Source organism: Protopterus annectens, chromosome 3.part1, assembly GCF_019279795.1.
Source record: "Protopterus annectens isolate FY-2018-M chromosome 3.part1, PAN1.0, whole genome shotgun sequence".
NCBI classification, from domain to species: Eukaryota; Metazoa; Chordata; order Ceratodontiformes; family Protopteridae; genus Protopterus; species Protopterus annectens.
This window is the reverse complement of record NC_056732.1, coordinates 1,503,586,604-1,503,607,611: the sequence shown is the minus strand read 5'-3', so window position 1 is coordinate 1,503,607,611 and position 21,008 is coordinate 1,503,586,604. Positions and strand designations below refer to the sequence as shown.

Below are 21,008 nucleotides of genomic sequence, written 5' to 3'. Positions count from 1 at the left end.
TGTGAGTGCTCTATCTGTGCTTTTCTGTGCATTTTATGTGAAGTTTCTGTGTTCTAGTCAGGTATCATATAACTGATTTGTTTGGAGTTCAAAGCATTCTCTAGAGTCTCTTTGCTCCTTTATCTGTTTAAAACATGCATTTAGTGGCTAGAGCTAGTAGCTGTAATAGTTTCTCACCCGCTCTCCCTATTGGTGTCTTGTCCTTATACTTGGTGGCTTTGCAGTTGCCCGCCCATACTGTAAATTTGATCTGGGACACTCCTCCCAGTCTAGTGTCATTAGCTCATTGTACCTAATACAAAGAGAACTTTTGAGAAGGCTAACCCACTTAGGTTCTTAACCTTGAATTATCTTCAGTTCCTGCTTTCTCCTTTTCCACTTTACTAAAAAAAAAAAAATTCTAAGCTTGTTTCCTGCCTTTCCTGTAACTAGTCTAGTCCAGATACAGGTTTGCTGTATCCAGGACTGTTTATAAGCTCCTGAGTCCCCTAAGTCTTTCTGTATTGGAGGGAAGCCTTCTAGCTTATCAGTGGGAGTGGTAAGCACTAGGTAACCTATCTACCACATAGGGAGTGCATTCTGGCCAAGAAATTGTAGTTACTGGCCATTTGGACAGTTTTTCCATCTCTCTCAACTTTCTGATTTAAAAGCCTGCATTTGCACTTGTTTCCCCCTTTCCTGTAACTAGTCTAGTCCAGATACAGATTTGCTGTATCCAGGACTGGTTGCAAGTTCCTGAGCCCCTCAAGCCTTTCTGTGTTGGAGGGAAGCCTTCTAGCTTATCAGTGGGAGTGGTAAGCACTAGGTAGGCTATCTACGACAAGAGGAGTGGTTTCTGGCCCAGAAATTGTAGTTTATTAGCCGTTTGGGCAGTTTTTCCATCTCTCTCAACTTTCTGGTTTAAAAGCCCACATTTGCACTTGTTTCCCACCTTTCCTGTAACTAGTCTAGTCCAGATACAGACTTGCTGTGTCCAGGACTGTTGTAAGATTCTGAGCAGTGCCAAAGTCTGCTCTTCAATTTTTCCCTTAGATCTAGTAGCTCTCTCCTCTCCTGCACTTATACTAGCTTATTAGTCTAGCATTTTACCAGACTTCTTGTAGCAATTATAGTAGCACACAAAAGTGCTACCAGCACTAAACGTTCTACAAGGAAACAGATCCAGTACTTATTATCAATGCCCATCCCACCAGGCATGTCTAAAGGTCAGTTTCCTGTGCTTTCTCCTATCAACCTGGTGAACTTGGGCATCCTGAGGCAATGTAGCAATGGCCTCATGTACGCCGACAACCCTCTCCTCTTACCTCCCCCTCCCAACACTCAGAATTGCGAGAGATGCACTTATATATCCAAAGTGGAAGCCACGCACTCTCCAGCCAAGACTGGAATAGCTGGTCAAGAGGAAAAGGTTAACACTTGTACCACACCACATGAAACAAATAGCCCTCCAGAACACACACCAGCACTGCCTTCACATAAAAACACAAACCACACATGCACCTTCACGGAGGCTATCAATAAAAATCTACCCAAGCAGCAGAGACCTCCAAGGCAGAAACGCACTCAACCACCACAACACAACACTAATCACGAGACACCTAACTCTCATAAACAGTGTGCCACTCAACCAAAGCCCCTAATGCAAAACAGCATGCCCAACACACTAGTCATAGGTGACTTGATAGTGAGGCACACTGATGTCCCACTCACTAGGTTTAATAAGGAGAAAGTAACAGTCAGCTGCCTGCCAGGTGCCAGGATCCACCACATAACACACTCACTTAGGTCCCTCAACAACAGGTACAAATATGACTCTGTCATTGTACACGAGGGTGTGAATGACCTGAGACGTAGCTCCCTGGACTACATGAAAAGAGACATGGAGGAGCTCTCAGATTAGGTAGCCCAGGCGGGTATGACCCTAGCCCTGAGCAGCATCCTACCATCATCCAGGATGATACCACAGTACAAGCAGAAAATGATTGATTTCAACAATTGGCTAAGTTTCTGGTGTCATTCTAAGGGGATCCAGTATCTGTCTGCCTGGGATGACATGAATGACAAACCTCGATGCTTTGCCAGAGATGGCCTGCATCTGTCACCCCTGGGCTTCCAGATACTGGCCAAGGCTCTTGCAACCCCTATAGTGCCTTTTTAGGCGGTGTTCCAAAGACCAAATTACCACTGTTAACAGCTACAAACAAATGCAATCTGAGGGTCATGCTGCTCAATGCTAGAAGTCTAAATCTCAAAACGCACTCGCTCGAAGCACTCCTTAAAATGGAGAACATCGACATTTGTGCTGTAACAGAGACCTGGTTCAAGGCAGCAGAAAGCACCCCTGCACTACCAAGCTATAACTCAGTCCACACCTTTCAGCCCCAGAACTTGGACTGAAGCTCCAAAGGCGGTGGTGTTTCCATATTCATAAAGGATGCGCATACCTCTATACTGGTAGCCCAACATAACGCATCAGAGATACTTCAGGTGCAGCTAACATTGGGTAAGACAGCGATTCAGGTCGTAGCCTGCTATAGGTCCCCAGACATGTCACAAGACTTACACTCCACGTTCCTAAGCACCCTGGAGAATATTAGGATCCAACCTAACACTCTCTTACTAGGCGACTTCAACTACCCCTTCATTAACTGGGAAAACTACTCATGTACCATAGGTTCATAGGTTCATAGGTTCATAGGTTCGTACTAGGCTATCTGCCCTAGGGCATTTATAAGCCTAGCCAGAGTGTGTGTGGCTTTCACCACCCCTTAGGATGAGAATACTACGCCCTTTTAGGGTTTAGTTTACTGTGCCTCTGTCTAGTAGTGACACAGAGATGACCCCCGGGGTAAACCTACGATCTCCCATCCACTCGTCGAGATTTCTCTTGAATAGAGTCAGTGAGGGGCTCTGCCTAACATGGACTGGGATTCTGTTCCAGAGTGTAGGGAGCCTCTGGGTTATGAATCTGTCCCTCCAGCACGTCCTATTTATTTCTGTGTTGAGGTTTAAGTCTCTTGTTCTCGTGGCTCTGATGGATTTGGATTTTCTGAGGTGGAGCATGTCCATTAATTCCGGATTGGACATGGCCTTGTATGTCAGGCACAGATCACCTCTGAGTAGGCGGTATGCGACTGAATAGAGCTGGAGTTTTTTCAGTCGGGCAGCATATGACATATGTTTAAGACCCTTTATCCTCTTGGTGAGGAACTTTTGGGGTCTTTCCAACTGCTACAGGTGTCGGGTAAGATACATCCCAAATGGGGCATTGTACTCAATCATTGGCCTGATAAGAGAAGAGTACAGGGGCACAATGACCTCTCTTGATCTAGATGTGAAACCCTTCATGATAAGGTGGGCAATATAGAAGGTCTTCCTAACCACTTTGGCAATGTGAGTGTCAAATGAGAGGTTACTGTCAACCTGGGTCCCTAGGTCCCTGATTACCTCTTCCGTACTTAATGGAATACCACCTATGTGGTAATTTGTCGGTACCTTGTTTTTCCCAAAGGGTATGACTATACATTTTTTGGCGTTCAGCTTAAGGCCATGGCTCTGGCACCAATTATCCGTTTCTATGAGGCCTCTCTGAAGGATGTTTGTGTCCGCTGGAGTATCAATTATGGCGCCCAGTTTGCAGTCATCTGCGAACTTTGTCAGCCACAATCCTCCTATGTTTGCCTGTACCTCGGAAAAATAAATGCCGAACAAGAGGGGTCCCAGGACTGAGCCCTGTGGGACACCGCTTGTGACTGGCTTAGAGTCTGACATAGCTCCAGCAACTCTGACCCTGTGGGTTCTGTCCTTGAGCCAGTTTGCAACCCATCTTATGACATATGGGTTTACATTTAAGCTGGTGAGTTTGTCTATGATGCCCGAGTGGGGTATTGTGTCAAAGGCTTTTGCAAGGTCAAGGTAGGCTGTGTGAACTGCCTTACCCTCATCAATGGCCTTAGTGACTGTTTCAAAAAAGTCGACCAAGTTCAAAAGGCAGGATCTGCCCTTGACAGAGCCAAATTGGGTAGGATCCAATGTCTTTGTTTATGAGTTCCATAATGATCCTCTCCATAGCTTTGCAGACCAGGCTCGTCAAGCTTATGGGGCAGTAATTTCCAGGGTCCGTAGAAGCACCGCCTTTGTGAAGTGGGACCACTGTTGCCGTACACCACTCTTTGGGTACGTATCCTGTAGTAAGGCTAAGATTAAACAGCAGCCTTATGTGTGGGTTTAGTTCCTCTTGGAGTTCATGTAGCACACAGCCCGGGACACCATCCGGTCCCATTGATGCTGTGTTTTTAGCTTTAGAGAGGGCGGCTCTCACCTGGGCATCTGAGATGTTAGGGAGGCTATACTCTGCTGGGATAGTTATTTCTCCTTTTGGGGAGGAGAAATTTGCACTGAACCTGTCTGCCAGAATGTTGGCAATGTCAGTGGGTTCAGTGTATTTTGTGTCATTTTGGACTAACTCTGAGCATATCTGGGAGTTTCCACCCAGGTTTCTAACATAGCTAAAGAAGGCCTTGTGATTGTCTTTTGTGTCTTTTGTGACTTTTCTCTCAAAGTTGGCCTTGGATGATTTTATGAGTGATCGTAGTTTTTTGCTAGTACTGATCAGAGATGCCTTCCCTTTAGGGATTTTGCTCTGTCATGTAGTAGCTTCCTCCTCCTGTTGTAAAGTTTGTTTATGGCTGGGGTCCACCAGACTGGGCGCCTGCCTTTGGGGGAATGGGTCTTGGTTTTATTTGGGATTGCATGATCCATGCATTCTTGAAGGTGCCCATAGAAGGCATTTGCAAAGGATTCAGCAGTGTGGGTTGTGGTTTCCACTGGCCCAGGGGCCTTGAAGGATACCACTTCAGTCTTAAGAAGTGTGAAGTTTGCTTTTGAGAAGTTCTTCACTGTGGTCTTTTATGCAGGGGTGGGGCGGGTATGTGGATTTCCAGTGAGATTAATTTATGGTCTGATCTTACCAAAGAGGGATATACTTCCGGTGTGGAGCATTTTGTCCCCATGTTTGTGATGATTAGGTCTAGTATATTGTCTCCTCTTGTGGGAATGGTGACTAGTTGTTCCATTGCATTTGAGTTTATGAATTCTAGGAACCTTTGGGCTAGGGTGTTGGGGCTTGAGTAATGTTCCCAGTCTATGTTTGGGTAGTTGAAGTCTCCCAAAATGATGGTATTTGGAGAGACATTCATACTCTCCAGTGTCTTCAGGAAGGCTGTGTGGGGTTCCTGAGATTGAGAGGGTGGTCTGTATCATGCTACAAACTGTAAGGCAGTTTTGCCTATGGTTAGTTGCACCTGGATAGTCTCCGATGCTTCGTGCGTTGCCACTAACCTGGAGGTGTGGGTATCTTTGATGAAAATGGATACTCCCTCCTTTTGTGGTTCGGTCCAAGTTTTGGGGCCGGAAAGCATGATATGAGGTAAAACCTGATAGTGCTGGGGTGCTCTCAGGAGCCTTGAACCAGGTTTCAGTCACTGCACAGACATCGATGTTCTCCATACTGAGGAGGGCTTCGAGGGCGTGCATCTTGAGGTTTAGACTTCTGGCATTGAGCAGCATTACCTTTAGTTTTTTCCACTTGTGTTTTCTAGGGAGGTAGGTTTGTCATTTGAGCCTTGCCTAAAAAGGCACTATGGGGTGGCAAGAGCCTTGGCCAATATCCGGAAGCCCAGGGGTGACAGGTGCAAGCCATCCCTTGCGAAGCAGCGTGGCTTGTCAAGCATGTCATCCCAAGCAGACAGACATTGGATCCCCTTAGAATGACACCAGTAATTAAGCCAATTGTTAAAACTGATCATTTTGTCTTTGTACTGTGGCATCATTCTTGGTGAGGGTAAGATGCTGCTCAGGGTCAGGGTCATACCGGCCTGGGCTACATAATCAGAGAGCTCCTCTATGTCTCTTTTCATGTAGTCCAGGGAGGTACTTCTCAGGTCGTTCACACCGGCATGTACAATGACTGAGTCATATTTGTACTTGCTGTGGAGTGACCTGAGTGCTTGTGTTATGTGGCGGATTCTAGCTCCCGACAGGCAGCTTACTGTGACCTTTTCCTTGTTCAGTCTGGTGAGCGGGACGTCAGTGTGTCTGACTATGGAGTCACCTATTACAAGTGTGTCTGGCATGTTGTTTGGCCTTAAGGGCTGTAACTGTTTAGCACACTGACTTTGTGAACTATGTGTTGCATGTGCTATGTCTTGAGGTGGTGATTGCTTGGGTGTCTGCTTTGGAGGCCTCTGTTGTTTTGGTAGATTTTTAATCAGCGCCTCCGAGTATGTTTTTGTGTGTTTATGTGTTTGGTTTGCAGTTGTGATAGTTCTATGTGAGACTGGGTTTGTGGTGTGCGTGGTTACCTTCTCCTCCTGACTGGTCTTGCCCATACTGAATTGAGAGAGCTCAGCCTCCAGTTTGGCTATATAGTTGCATCTCTCGCATATATTTGTATTTGTTGGGAGGAGGAGAGGGTTGTCTGTGTACATGAGGCAATTGTAACATTGCCTCAAGATTCACAGATTCACCAGCTGAACAGGAGAGGACGCCAGCAACTGACCCTTCGATATGCTAGAAATAGTGAAAAAGATTGCTGTGTAACTGAGTCAGAAAGGACCTATAGGGAAATGGGTACTCAACAGAATTTAGGTGAATGAAGTACTTTCTTTTGTTTAAGAGTGCTTTACCTGTGTAAAAAATGCTTTAGGAGCAAGTGCTGAGCTTTTCAGATAGAGTATAGGCTGTTTAGATTGCAAGTAGAACAGTTCTAAGGGAAAAATTGAAGAGCAGACTTGGCGGAGCCAGAAAAAGTTTAAACAAGTTTAACCTTGTTTAACCGGCGCTGCGCTATGCGCATCACAAGAAAGCCGTGCAAACGCGAATTTTAAGCAGTGAACTACAAAAGAGCTAGGAATGGTCCCAAACAACCAATTACTACAGCTTCTTGTGCTGAGGTCACTTCCCCCAAGGACAGGTAGGCTGCTCAAGGCTCCCCACTCCCACTGGTGAGCAAAGAAACTTCCTTCTATCCAAGTAAGGTAATGGACAACACAGGAACTACACCACAGCCCAGAATACAGCAAAACACTTGCCCAACGTTTCCTGGAGTTCATTAATTCCAATGCCCTGGACCAGCTCGTTCTTACCCCCACTAGGGGTAGCAACATCCTTGACCTGGTCATTACTAACATGGGTGACCATTGCTCTACACCAGTAGTCAGCTCCTCCCTGGTTAGATCTGACCACAAACTAATCACCTTGAAAATCCACATCCCTCCCACCACCACCCCCCCTGCAAAAGTAACCACCATGAAAAACTTCTCCAAAGCTAACCTTGGGCTCCTAAAAACAGATGTGGCTAACTTCAAGGCACCTATGCAAACTGATAATAGTTGTGTGACTGCCGAATCATACACCAATGCACTGTACGAATATGTACACAAATGCATGGATCTCGCCATACCCATTAGAACCAATACGCTCTCCTCCAAAAAAAGGAAGTCAGTCTGGTGGTCCCCTGCCATAAACAGACTCTACAACAGGAGGAGGAAACTGATGTGGAATAAGTTACTACAGCTTCTTGTGCTAACTAACCTATGAACCTATAAGTTGAAGTCCCAAGACTGGAAAAACTCCCTTATCAGCCTCAACAAAAAGTTGAGATCCCTCATCAAATCCTCTAAAGCTAGCTATGAAAACAGAATTGCAGCACATAGTAAAGACAACCACAAGACAAAATTGTCCAGTAAAATGACAAAACAAGTCATGGGCATTCAGAATTGCCAATGAGCTGAAACACCTGATGTTCATAAGGATCAGATCATTTGCATATATCCCGTGTGCCTCTGATACAAGAGGTTTGGGAGGTCACTCAGTGGAAGTTCTAGCTTTGCTGGAGTTTTCATTTTGTTTTACTGATTGTTTTTTCAGTGACCTTCTCACTCGTTGTTTTACTTTATTTCATATTGTAATATTGTAATTTACTTTTTTATTTATTCTACTTGTTAACTGCCTAAATAAAGCAGTCTCAACAACAGGGCTGTTTTTGGGCACAACTTAGCCATTAGGCAAATTACAAACATACAAATTAACTACAGAGTTACAATCATTTATGATCATAAGACAATAGATAAACATGGCAGAATATAACCTGTACAGAGGCATAATGTACAGTACTTTACAGTAACAGGATATATAAAAAAGAGGAAGTATTTTCACAGTACAATAGTAAATAGTTTAATTCAGAAGTGTTGCAAGGGTGGAGCAAAGGGGGCACTTGCACTGGGTGCAAAGTGTTAAGTGGAGTAATTGAAAGTGCAGAAGTGCAGCTCTTTTTTTTCCCCTCTTGGAGCATAGGGTGACATACAAGAGTGGAGGAAGATGCACACAGGTGAATTATATCCTATATAGGAGGGCCAGTCTGAAGGAAATTGGAGACTGTAAAGTGGTGACAGGGGAAAGTGTAGTTAAGCAGCATAGAATGGTGGTCTTTAGGATGACATTGGTGATCAAGAAGAGGAGGACAAGTGTGAGAGCATTGCCAAGGATTAAATGGCGGAAGTTAAAAAGGGGGTGATTGTGAGGTGGAGTTCAGGGAAGAGTTAAGACAGGCACTGGGAGGCAGTGAAGAGTTACCGAACAGCTGTGTAACTACAGCAGAGCTAGTAAGGGAGACTGCTAGAAAGGTGCTTGGAGTGACATCTGGACAGAGGAAGGAGGACAAGGAGACCTGGTGGTAGAATGAGGAAGTACAGGAGAGTATACAGAGGAAGAGGCTGGCGAAGAAGAAGTGAGATTGTCAAAGAGATGAAGAAAGTAGACATGAGTGTAAGGAGATCAGGCGCATGGCAAACAGAGAGTTGGCGAAGGCTAAGGATAAGGCATATGGAGAGTTGTATGAGAGACTGGACACTAAAGAGGGAGAAAAGGACCTGCACCGATTGGCTAGACAGAGGGACAGAGCTGGGAAAGATGTGCAGCAGGTAAGGGTGATAAAGGATAGTGAGGGAAATGTACTCACAAGTGAGGAGAGTGTGTTGAGTAGATGGAATGAGTACTTTGAAAGGCTGATGAATGAAGAGAATGAGAGAGAGAGAAGGTTGGATGATGTGGGGATAGTGAATCAGGAAGTGAAACAGATTAGCAAGGAGGAAGTAAGGACAGCTATGAAGAGGATGAAGAATGGAAAGGCTGTTGGCCCAGATGACATACCAGTGGAAGCATAGAGGTGCTTAGGAGAAATGGCAGTGGAATTTTTAACCTGATTGTTTAATGAAATTTTGGAAAGTCAGAGGATGCCTGAGGAGTGGAGAAAAAGTGTTTTGGTACCTATCTTTAAGAATAAGGGTGATGTGCAGAGCTGCAGTAACTACAGAGGAATTAAATTGATCAGTCACAGCTTGAAGTTATGGGAAAGAGTAGTGGAAGCTAGGTTAAGAAGGGAGGTGATGATTAGTGATCAGCAGTATGGTTTCATGCCAGGAAAGAGCACTGCAGATGCAATGTTTGCTCTGAGAGTGTTGTTGGGGAAATACAGAGAAGGTCAGAAGGAGTTGCACTGTGTCTTTATGGACTTAGAGAAAGCATATGACAGGGTGCCTAGAGAGGAGTTGTGGTATTGTATGAGGAAGTCAGGAGTGGCAGAGAAGTATGTAAGAGTGGTACAGGATATGTACGAGGGTAGTGTGACATTGGTGAGGACCGTGGTGGGAGTGACAGATACGTTTAAGGTGGAGGTGGGATTACATCAAGGATCAGCTCTGAGCCCTTTCTTATTTGCAGTGGTGATGGACAGGTTGACAGATGAGATCAGACAGGCGGCCCGAAGGACTATGATGTGTGCAGATGACATTGTGATATGTAGTGAGAGTAGGGACCAGGTTGAGGAGACCCTGGAGAGGTGAAGATATGCTTTAGAGAGGAGAGGAATGAAGGTCAGCAGGGCTAAAACAGAATATATGTGTGTAAATGAAAGGGAGGGTAGAGGAATGGTGAGGATGCAGGGAGTAGAGTTGGTAAATGTGGATAAGTTTAAGTACTTGGGATCAACAGTTCAGAGTAATGGTGAGTGTGGAAGAGAGGTGAAGAAGAGAGTACAGGCAGGGTGGAATGGGTGGAGAAAAGTGTTAGGAGTGATTTGTGAAAGACGGGTACCAGTAAGAGTGAAAGGGAAGGTCTACAAGAGGGTAGTGAGACCAGCTATGTTATATGGGTTGGAGACAGTGGCATTAACAAAAAGGCAGGAATCAGAGCTGGATGTGGCAGAGTTAAAGATGTTAAAATTTGCACTTGGTGTGACTAGGATGGACAGGATTAGGAATCAGTATATTAGAGGGTCAGCTCAGGTTGGACAGTTTGGAGACAAAGCAAGAGAGGTGAGATTGTGCTGGTTTGGACATGTGCTGAGGAGGGATGCTGGGTATATTGGGAAAATGATGCTAAGGATGGAGCTGCCAGGTAAGAGGAAAAGAGGAAGGCCTAAGATAAGGTTTATGGATGTGGTGAGAGAGGACATGCAGGTGGTTGGTGTGACAGAGCAAGATGCAGAGGACAGGAAGAAATGGAAACAGATGATCCGCTGTGGCGACCCCTAATGGGAACAGCCGAAAGAAGATGATGATGAGCTTGAAGAGCTAAGGGAGCATGGTTCTGATTGTATGAAGCTGATTGGTACAAATGCACCAATCAGCTTTCTACAGTAAAAGGTGGAGGATTTTTTTGTTTGCTCTTCATTAGATGAGATAGCAAAGGTTCTGGTTTAATTGAGTTGCCAATATTTTCAAAAATTACTTATCCTGGATTCTGTAAACAGTTGCATTTACATTTAACAGCCAAGTGTGCTTTCAATTATTTTTCAAAAATCAAGCAATTTGTCAGTATTTTGTACTTTTAAAAGTATTCCAGATGGTAGAGGTTATTTTACAAGATGTTTTCTCAGCTGCTGCTAGTGTGCAAGCTGGCCTTTGTAGTTGAGAGCTATCTTGACTTCTTAAGTTTTTGCAGGAGCATCTTATAAATAGCTTGTTTCTATGTGCTGGTTAATCAGAAAAAGCATACACAATAACATTTATAGGTTATAAATCAGCTAGAATAACAGGATTTGTGTTGTTATGCATTTTTCTAATGAATATGAAGTCTAAAACTCAAATGTGTCATTATTTAACCCAGAGGAGGCAGAAGTGTTGTTCTTCTCTGCTGTATTTTGCTAGGACTACAGCAGAAATTTGATGACTGGTTAAAGAGAGGTTGGATAAGAGGGAGTCTACTGTACACCACTAAATTGCCAAGCAAAAATATTTCTCTGGCTTAGCTTTTTGTACGGGGATACACTGATGTTGTCTGTTAATGGCTGGGTGGATGAAGCTTTACATCTTATTCTCTGCAACTTTGCAAGAAACTTTTAAGTGGTGACTGCAATGCTATAATTAGCAGGGCATAATCAAGTCAGAGCAGAAGTATGTTTAATGCAACTGCAAGCTTTGCTTCCATGATCAGTGAATGTGAGAGTTTATATAAAATGTTCAGCTACTTCAGTACTTTGCTAATTGCAGTTATAACGTATATGAATCTGATACTGTAATAATTTAAGCATGCTCTGTTCTTTGGTACATGATCTAAAAAGTATTTATGGTGCTTTTACACAGGCATCTACTGAAAATAAGTTATAACCCAGTCGGACAACTTGGTTCTCAAAACATAATTAGATCAATAAACTTGGAGTAAGGAGGTAGAAACTTAAAACGATTGTATAGTCACAATAACATTAACATGACTGAGGTGGAAAGACACCTGCAAGGCCTGAATGTACACTGGCTAAGTTGTAAAAACATTATTTATAACGTCCAGGTTTCAACAGGCTCTTCATTGTCTCTGTAATGCTAAACTGTGACCACTAAAGCACAACAAGAAAAAAAATCTAAAAAAGCAAACAATACTATGAACTGTTTCCAAATATTGTTTTCAATATGGATTCTCATCATTACCCCCGAATATAACATATGGGGAAAGAGACAGCTTAATGTACACTTCAGTTTTTACCATATAGCTATAAAACAACAGCATAAGAATCCAAACTGGCTGCTATTGTCCACTACCTAGTAGGGTGCAGATATTGACATGAAATGTATCCCCATACAGATTAATTTTTTTCACTAAGCCATGATATATAATACAATAAGTATTTTTTTCAGTTTGTCTGCTTAATTTTGACAATTTCCAGAAACAAGATGGGCTACCAAGACAGCAGAAGTATGTAGTATTATGCAAAATGATAAGCAACATAAAAAACAGAAAATACAAATGAGAATCTTTCGGGTCCCAGCCATAAAATAAAATATCTTTTTTTCTTGATTATGATCACTATCATTCACAGCATGGATTCTGGCCTGAACAAAGTACTATGAAAGCACTTTTGTCCCTAACCATTGATATCCTATAAAACTCTGATAGAGGCCTCCTTGCAGGTGCCTTATTTACAGACCTGCCAAAGGCATTTGACCTCATTAACCACTACCTTCTCCAAAAATCAGTCTCCAGAGCCGTGGACGAGGGTAAGGTGGTCCACACAGCCTATCTGGACCTCGACAAGGTCTTTGACACCATCCCCCACTCTGGAATCATAGACAGACTTACTAAGCTGGGCATTAATCCCTACGTCACTCGATGGATTGCCAACTGGCTTACTGACAGAACCCACACTGTAAAAGTAGCCGACTCCAAATTCAGCTCCAGACAAGTGACAAGTGGAGTACCTCAAGGTTCAGTCCTGGGACCGCTCTTGTTTAGCATCTACTTCTCTGAAGTACAAGCCAACACTAAAGGACTCAGGCTAACAAGGTTCACAGATGACTGTAAACCAGGAGCCATTATTGAATCCCCAAATGATGTGGATACTCTATAAAAAGGGCCCTACAGAAACAGATGCTTGGTGCCAGAGCCATGGGCTCAAGCTCAATGCCAAGAAACGTATAGTTATCCCCTTTGGGAAAAAACATGTACCCGTGAATTACCACATAGGTGGCAGTACACTAAACACGGAAAGTGTGATAAGAGACTTTGGGACACAGATGGACAGTGGTCTCACCTTCAATAACCACATCACCACAACAGTCAGGAAATCCTTCTATGTGGCACACCTCATCACTAAGGGCTTTTCATCCAGAAAAAAGGAAGTCATTCACCCACTGTACTCATCCCTCATTAGACCCATTATAGAATACAATGCCACGTTTGGTATGTACTTCTCAAGACATCTGCAACAACTGGAAAGGCAGCAGAAATACCTCACTAAAAGAATCACAGGCCTAAAGCAGATGCCCTACGCTGACCACCTTAAAAAACTCCAGCTATACTCTGTCACATATCGTCTACTCAGAGGCGATCTCTGCTTAACATACAAGGCTATGTCAAACCCAGAGCTGTTGGACATGCTACACTTAAAGAAATCCCAATCTCTCAGAGCCACACACTCCACGGATCTACACCTTGTCATCACAATAAACAAAACACACTGGAGGGATAGGTTCCTGACGCAGAGACTCCCCATACTCTGGAATAGACTGTCCATACATGTCAAGCAGAGTGCCTCTTTGGCCCTCTTCAAAAGGAACCTTGACAATTGGATGGGAGAAAGAAAATTCGCCCCAGGGGTCCAGGGAAGTAAATAGTGTGGGAAGAAATAGCCAGGGAATTGTTATGGCTACGCTTGTATAGGCCCTAGGGCCGATAGCCTAGTACCAACCTATGAACCTATGAACCTATAAAACAAACTAATTGAAATTGGTATCAGTCCAGATGCAACTCCCTGGTTTAAAAACTTCCTCACTGACAGATACTTCAGACCTAAATAGGATCCTTTCAATTAAAATCTGAACCTATTACCAAATGTGTGGCAAAAGGATCCATTCTTGCCTCCCCTTCTCTTCTCCATATTCTTTAATAAACTTCCTTATGACCTTCCCCCATCTCCCACTTATCCTTTATGCTGATGACATGGCCATTTACTGATCAGGTGACTCTCACACCAGCAATCAATGCCAACTCCATTTGGATTTACACAAACTTTATTAGTGGCAGATAAACCATAAACAACTTTTCAACTCCACCATGATCAAAACTATTTTTTTGGAACCCCACAGGAAATTCATCAAGTATCTGACTTTTTGAAGTATGTTTAACTTACACAAGCATTCCATAGTGACAACCTCCACCTTCAAATACATAGGACTATGGCTTGATTGGTCACTAAACTTCCATTTTCACATAGCTAGAGTGAAAGCCAAAACAAACTCCCTCCTTTTCTGGGCCACAAAGATCTCCTCTTTTCTATCCTACCAGCCAGGGCAGCCATTGGCAAAGCAGTTCTCATTTCTCAACTTGAATATGGGCTCCCAGTTTTGCTTCTGCCAAGAAAAACATGGCCGCACTACAGACTATCTCTAACCGCATCTGCCAATTCATTACAAACTCGCCAATCTGTAAGCATCACTGTATCTGCCTAGAAAAAGCTAAATGGCTACCCATTAAACCAAAGATCTACCCTACTTTTAATATCCCAACTCTACAAACTACTCCAGCTCCACACATTTACTTCTCGTGTAGCTAGAGTTCAAGAAAAAACTCCTTATACAATCTGAGACACTACTCATAAGCCATGTCATCTCTCAGTATCCCTAGAACCAAACTCCACAGCTCTGCACATGCCTTCTCCTCTCAGGTACCACTTTTTGGTAAGCCTTCCCCATCAACCTAAAGGAAATCAACACTTATTCCAAATTCAGAATGCAACTCAAAAAGCATTTCTCCATTCAAGCCAAATGATCCTGCTTCAACACAGTACATATCATCTAACCTGTCTCCTTTCTATGTCTCTTCTCCTCTTTCAGGATTTACTGAAAATTGACCCACTTTAGAAACTAATGCACATATTGTATATTATACTCTGCTTGATTTATCATTGCACTGTGCTTGCTCACTGGAATGCATATATACAGTTTTTATATATAACTAGTCTAAATTTGCTTACATTTCTGTATTTTTGTTTGTGAAATGTTATGTAGTTCACCCAGCATGAGCCTGAAATTGGTCAATACTGATCAGTGCACTACCTTAGTAAACAAATATCTATATATCTCTCTATATATATCTCTATATATATTTATATAGAGATATATATATATATATATATATATATATATATATATATATAAAAATATATATATATATATACACAGATAAATATATATATATATATATATATATATGTTTGTGTATGTGTGTGTGTATATATATATATTTATATATATATATATATATATATATATATATGTGTATATATATATATATGTGTATATATATATATATATATATATGTATATATATATATATAGATATATATATATATATATATATATATATATATATATATATATATATGTTTGTGTATGTGTGTGTATGTGTATGTATAAATCATGGCACTCATGTATAAACATCATTTCAGTACCTGAAATGATGTATAAACATCATTTCAGGTACTGAAACTATCTACTATGTAGCTGGCCCTGATTTTCAGAAAGCCCTGACAGTTTCAGTTTAGCTGTGCTTTGACGGTTTTGAAATGGATCACCATATAACAATGTCACATATTTATGATAAGGACCTTTAAGTCCACTCATATAAGGAGGCCAAAATGTCTTTGGTATACTTGAAGCCACAATTTCAAAACAAAACAGTAAATAAAGTCACATCAACGGGTATCAAACATGACCACTTACTTTCCTGGTCTCACTGTTTTTAACACAGAGTTGCAAGACACTGAAAGTCACAGACTATATATATATTTTTTATATGTGACTTTTTTGTTCTTTTGCCAGCAAACCATCAACTCATCCCACACTTGCACAATTCTTTTTTGTTCCCTTACAAAGGGATTTTACCCAGGATCAAGGTGACAGCTCTCTAGAGGGAGATGTCATTGAGGCACTCATGAGGGTTCTTCACACCCTTGCTGACATCCTGGTAATGATAGTGTCTTTTTGTAATGGTCTAATAGACTGACTCTGGGAAGGAAAGCACATGTGATCTTTATCACCACAGAGGCCAAGAATGTCCTCCCCATGTGAATGCACTGTTTTGCACATCTTTTTTGAAAGCTATTGTCAGGACATGGCTTGCAGAATCTGCTTGTCCTCCCTGTGATCGCGTGGGTTTCCTCCAGGTGCTCCGGTTTCCTCCCACATACCAAAGACATGCTGTAGGTGGATTGGACACTCTAAATTGGCCCTATGTGTGAGTGCGTGCATGTGTGTGCCTTCTGTGGAAGGTTGGGCACTGAGCTGGCAACTCAACATCGTAGAACTCCACTGCCAATCATGAGTGGACAGGTGATCCGCTGTGGCGACTCCTAACCGGGAAAAGCCGAAAGAAGAAGAAGAAGAAGATTGTCAAGACATGGCTTGGTGACACTAATGCTTGTACCCCCCCCCCGGCTATGCATCCATGTCGCTGCTCCTCATACAAGGAATTATGGAGGGAGTGGCTGGCTCTACTTTAACATCCCCCCACCCTCGAGGATGGCCATGCCCACCCTCCTCTTCTGGCTCTGTCTGGTGTCTGATTCGCTAATCAAACCCAAGTCACCTTGGCCTTAGTCAGGGCTTTATCCCTCTATGCCACTAGTGCCACTAGAGCTGAATAGTGAATATCAAGGAATATACCATATACGCCTTATTAATGAGTCTGCGCCGTCTTGCACGACACAAGTAAATGAAGCAAGCATCCTGCAAATCTAACTTTTGTCCAAAATAAGATAAATCTGAAAGGAACATTAATTGAACTAGGATGTTTAACTCATAGATGAATCTTTCATTAAGTCTGTGGTACCCTCATTTACAATCATCATTATGATGAGGGTCAGCAGGACTCTTTACCAATTTGCCACATACTCCCACCTAGAAGTCACTTGGTAACAGTGTGCATAAGTGCACATGGTCATAGCCTGTAGGGCTAAAAGAACAGCTGTGGTTAAAAACAATGCAGTAAAAGAAAAAAAGTGAATACAGAAAAAAAGCCACATACAATTTACAGTGCAGCAATACAATCTGTTTTAATCTATTTTTCTTTTGTCTCCCTTCTTTACCTCACAAATAAAAAGAACACGTTAAGGCAATCCGCATACTCACTATGAGGCGAAATATAAAGCACTGTTGTTCTGGATGTATCTCTGTACTTGTTCACTGTTAAAACAAATGCATGGAATTCTGTTAGTTAAATCACATTTCAATAGGTAATAATACCTGCATGCTAACAAAGCAAGTATCCACCATCAACACACTGATTATCTGTATGTACTGCTGCCCCACATGCATGCCAGAAAGAACATTTTTACCTAAGATTTGCTATCTCATGTAAGCAGATTACACATTTCTGGTATACATTGGCATTGTTCTTTTCTGTAAACATCTGAAAAAGTCATACTTTTATAGTTGCATTAAAACAGATAACTGAATTGGGAAACCTTGTCCATGATTTGAACTTTTTTCTACGAAAAAAAGCTTTACTCTGCTCTAAAACTATTTTCATTCCTCTGGTCTTCAGTTCTTGTCATTTATTTTATTTTTATTGTCTTGTTAATCAAAACATATTTGTAGTCTCCATGGAGTGAGATGGACACTATAAGGCATACCCAAATATGGCCAAGGCAGTACTTTTACAATACGTTCACAGTCTAAGAAACCAGTCAAGTTGGAAGCTGTGTATTATTACTTAACTTCTCCTCTCTAATCCAAAAAGGCACGCTTGTGTTAATGGAAAGCTCAGATCTTTTCTGTTACAAATAACAAAAAAAAAAATGACAAGTCATGAAATGTATATTGATTGATGGAACCTGAATTGTATTTGTCACAATAAACTCTAGTCGTTGGTGTGCTCCTGGTTGCCCATTTCTTTTTTATCTGGATTTTTGAGTTTTCTTTTTGTACATGGCTGTCGTTTGGTTTCAACCCAAGAAACTTCTGTTTGCCCCTAGTTGTGTTTGTCAGCACAGCATGGGTGCTTGGGGGGGGGGGTGGCAGGGGAAGGATATGTTTGACTTTGTCTGTCCAGAAAAGGGAGGCAACTAGGCCCAAAGCATTACTGACACCTACTGGTAGATGAGGGATCACTAATGAAAAAGAGTGGGCAGGCTTCTGCTGTTATAGTGGAGAGTGTACCACTGAGTCGGGGAACTAGGAACATGTGGAGGCATGTATGCCATACACCCATCTGCCAACATACACTTCGTTACTGTGCCCCTGAATGAGGACCTAGACCTGGAGATGATGTCTAACACATGTCTGTCTCACAAAAGTAATCGGGGGGGCAGCAGTGCACATGTCACCCAAACATGCCTTACAAAAAATATAGCCACCACCCTAACAGAATAAGCTCTAGGGAGCTCTTGCAAATCCTCCTCATCCCTACTGTAGATGAAGGAAATAAAACATGTAAGTTTCCCCAAAATAAAACAGAGATCCCAAGACAGCACAGGCTGCCTAAAGGAAGGATACAAATACAGCTGAAATGCACTCCTCAGAAAGGCTTTGCAAACTTTAAGACAGACTAAAGAATATAATTGTTACCCAGCATGAAAATTAGAGACAACAGCCAGGTGCACATTAATTAGTGAACAGCTAAGCCTTGAATCAAAATCAAAAAGTTGAAGACATGAGCAAACAGGAGCTGTAAAATGGTCATACATGCTGTGACGTCCAACTAAAAATGACTTCCATTTACCCTGATGCATCTTTGGGGTGGACATTCTCTGGGCAAAAAAGAAGATACCACTCTGCCTGAAAAATTGCAGGTCTTCTGCTGTAAGTGAAAGTTGAGCAGCTATGCTGTTAGGTTTACAGTGTGAAGGTTTTAATATGATTTTCCAAAGGGATGAGACAATAGTGTCTTCCTCAGAGTCAGCCTGATAGGAGACTCCACCTGAAGCCACTGCAACAGCTGAAAATTGTTTGGGCCAATACAGAACCTACAAAACTTCATCATCAGATTAAACTTTGAAATGCAGACAATAATCCCTGATGACAGTCCTAGGATAATGAATCCCTGCTCTGTCCACAAGGTGGATGGATTAAAGAGATACTTGGCGCTCATTAGAGAACCTAACCAATCACAAATTGCATAGTCCTACTTCAGGAACAACATCTTGGCAAAGGGCAAACTGAGTGACCACTTGGGGGGCATCACAGATGATGACTATCCGCAACAAAGTTGGCTGCCCTAGGAATATGTGTGACAGCTAGACAATAGTGAGATTGCTCACTCCCAGACTCTTCTCTCCTCCCAACACAGTTGAATTACCACACAGCAGCCATACTGTCAGAATGAATCTACAGAGCACCACAAGGAAGAATGTCCTGGAATTAGTAGGACTGCTCTAATATCCACAATACTGAAGTGCAAGAATAACACCTAGGAGGGCTACATCCCTTGGACCTTCTATCCACTGAAATGCCTGGGCAGAGGCATCCATACTGACTACTGCAGAGGGTTATGGGACAGCAAATGGGCTGCCATGAAGAAGGTAACACAGCTACAGCCAGCAAAATGGATTATTGTAACACGCCCTGGAAATCCTGATTAACTGATCTTGAGAGTTCCAGTACTGGACCATTGTGACTGAAACATTCATTATAAGACTGTTGTTTGTAATCTGGAGAAGACTGTCCCAAACACTGTAGCTGACATGAACCCAGTGCAAGTAGGCAAAGATTTGCAGAACCATTTTCAATATGCACTGTATCCTGTCCAAGAGTACAAAAACTCAGATCTTGTAAGGCCTCTGTGCATACCTCTCAAGTGTACCTCATTACGAGGAGCGTACCTCATTTGGGGTCTTAAAAAGTTCATGTTCCTCGAAGTTCCTGAAAGTTCCACATTGAAAAATTCTGTCACACATTCAGTGTTAAGAATTTTTTTAAGTGAAATCTATTGTACATAGAAATGAATCATATAAATTAATTAAAAGATCTTATGTATAAGAAAAAACAGTATATTTTAACCATCCTATGACCTTCCTAGTTGAAGCTGTTAGTAAGCCATTAGTATGTGTTCCACATTTTGCCTATTTGTTCCACATTGTGAGGGACATGGAAGGTTGAGAGCTATGCCCCTGTGAAAAAAAAATTGTGTGGGATTGAGTTATAATCTTCCCAGACTAACCATGACTTCCAGCCCTGGGAATAAACTAAACAGAAGATCCCTCTGCTGAGTTAGAATGTCCCTGATGTGTTGCACCATAACTCAATTATACAAACAGGAAAAGACTGTTAATGTCCTGCAGGCAGAGATTAGCCACTACCACATTCAGTCATACGTTTGTTATAATGCCTGTGGGTCCAAGGTTAGGCAAATATCAGGGACTGAAAGTTGCAATAACTGGCCCCTATTCTGAAGTGAAGGACTTCTTGGATGCATTTTTGGATGTAGAGAAGTATCTTGTAGAGCATAACAGCACATCCACTCACCTCTTGACAGACTTGGAGGAATGGCTTTTTATGTGACTAAGTGAGAACACATTGCTTTGAAATAAAGGCACTTAAGACTGTTGAGATCCAGTTTGGGCCTAAGGTAATGGGTCTTTTGGGGTACTAGAAAGAATATGGAATAATAAATATCCTTAGCCTCACTGGTGTGTTGTGAACTCCTGAATGATTCATTTTATAAGACGAAGTTCCACCTCTTTCCTTACTTGCATTTTTTGACTGGGTGGCATGTCCACCAAGGATAAAAACTATAATTTTAGCCAGGACATGAATGGGTTGTAGTAGCCATACTTGACAATGTCTCTCAGCCTCCTCTCCCTGAAAATTTTACACCATTTTTTTCTTCTGACAAGGAGCAGCTGGAGAAGAAGTCAGGATTAGTGTGCACACCACTTACAGAGACAGCATGACCTCCCTGAGACCACTGCAGTCCATCACCATTAGCCCAGTGATGCTGCTGGAACCTTTTTGAATGGGACT

At 42.3% G+C, this 21,008-nt stretch overlaps 1 protein-coding gene across 3 annotated transcripts in view; it reads right to left on the bottom strand.

Moving 5' to 3' along the window:
* Positions 1-21,008, bottom strand: part of LOC122798538 (protein lifeguard 2-like) — an 861,262-nt gene that overhangs the window by 407,582 nt on the left and 432,672 nt on the right. For all 3 annotated transcript variants that reach the window (XM_044067573.1, XM_044067575.1, XM_044067574.1), the window contains exon 5: positions 17,178-17,231. In XM_044067573.1, the coding sequence (XP_043923508.1) occupies positions 17,178-17,231 (54 nt within the window). The remainder of the gene's footprint in view (positions 1-17,177; positions 17,232-21,008) is intronic.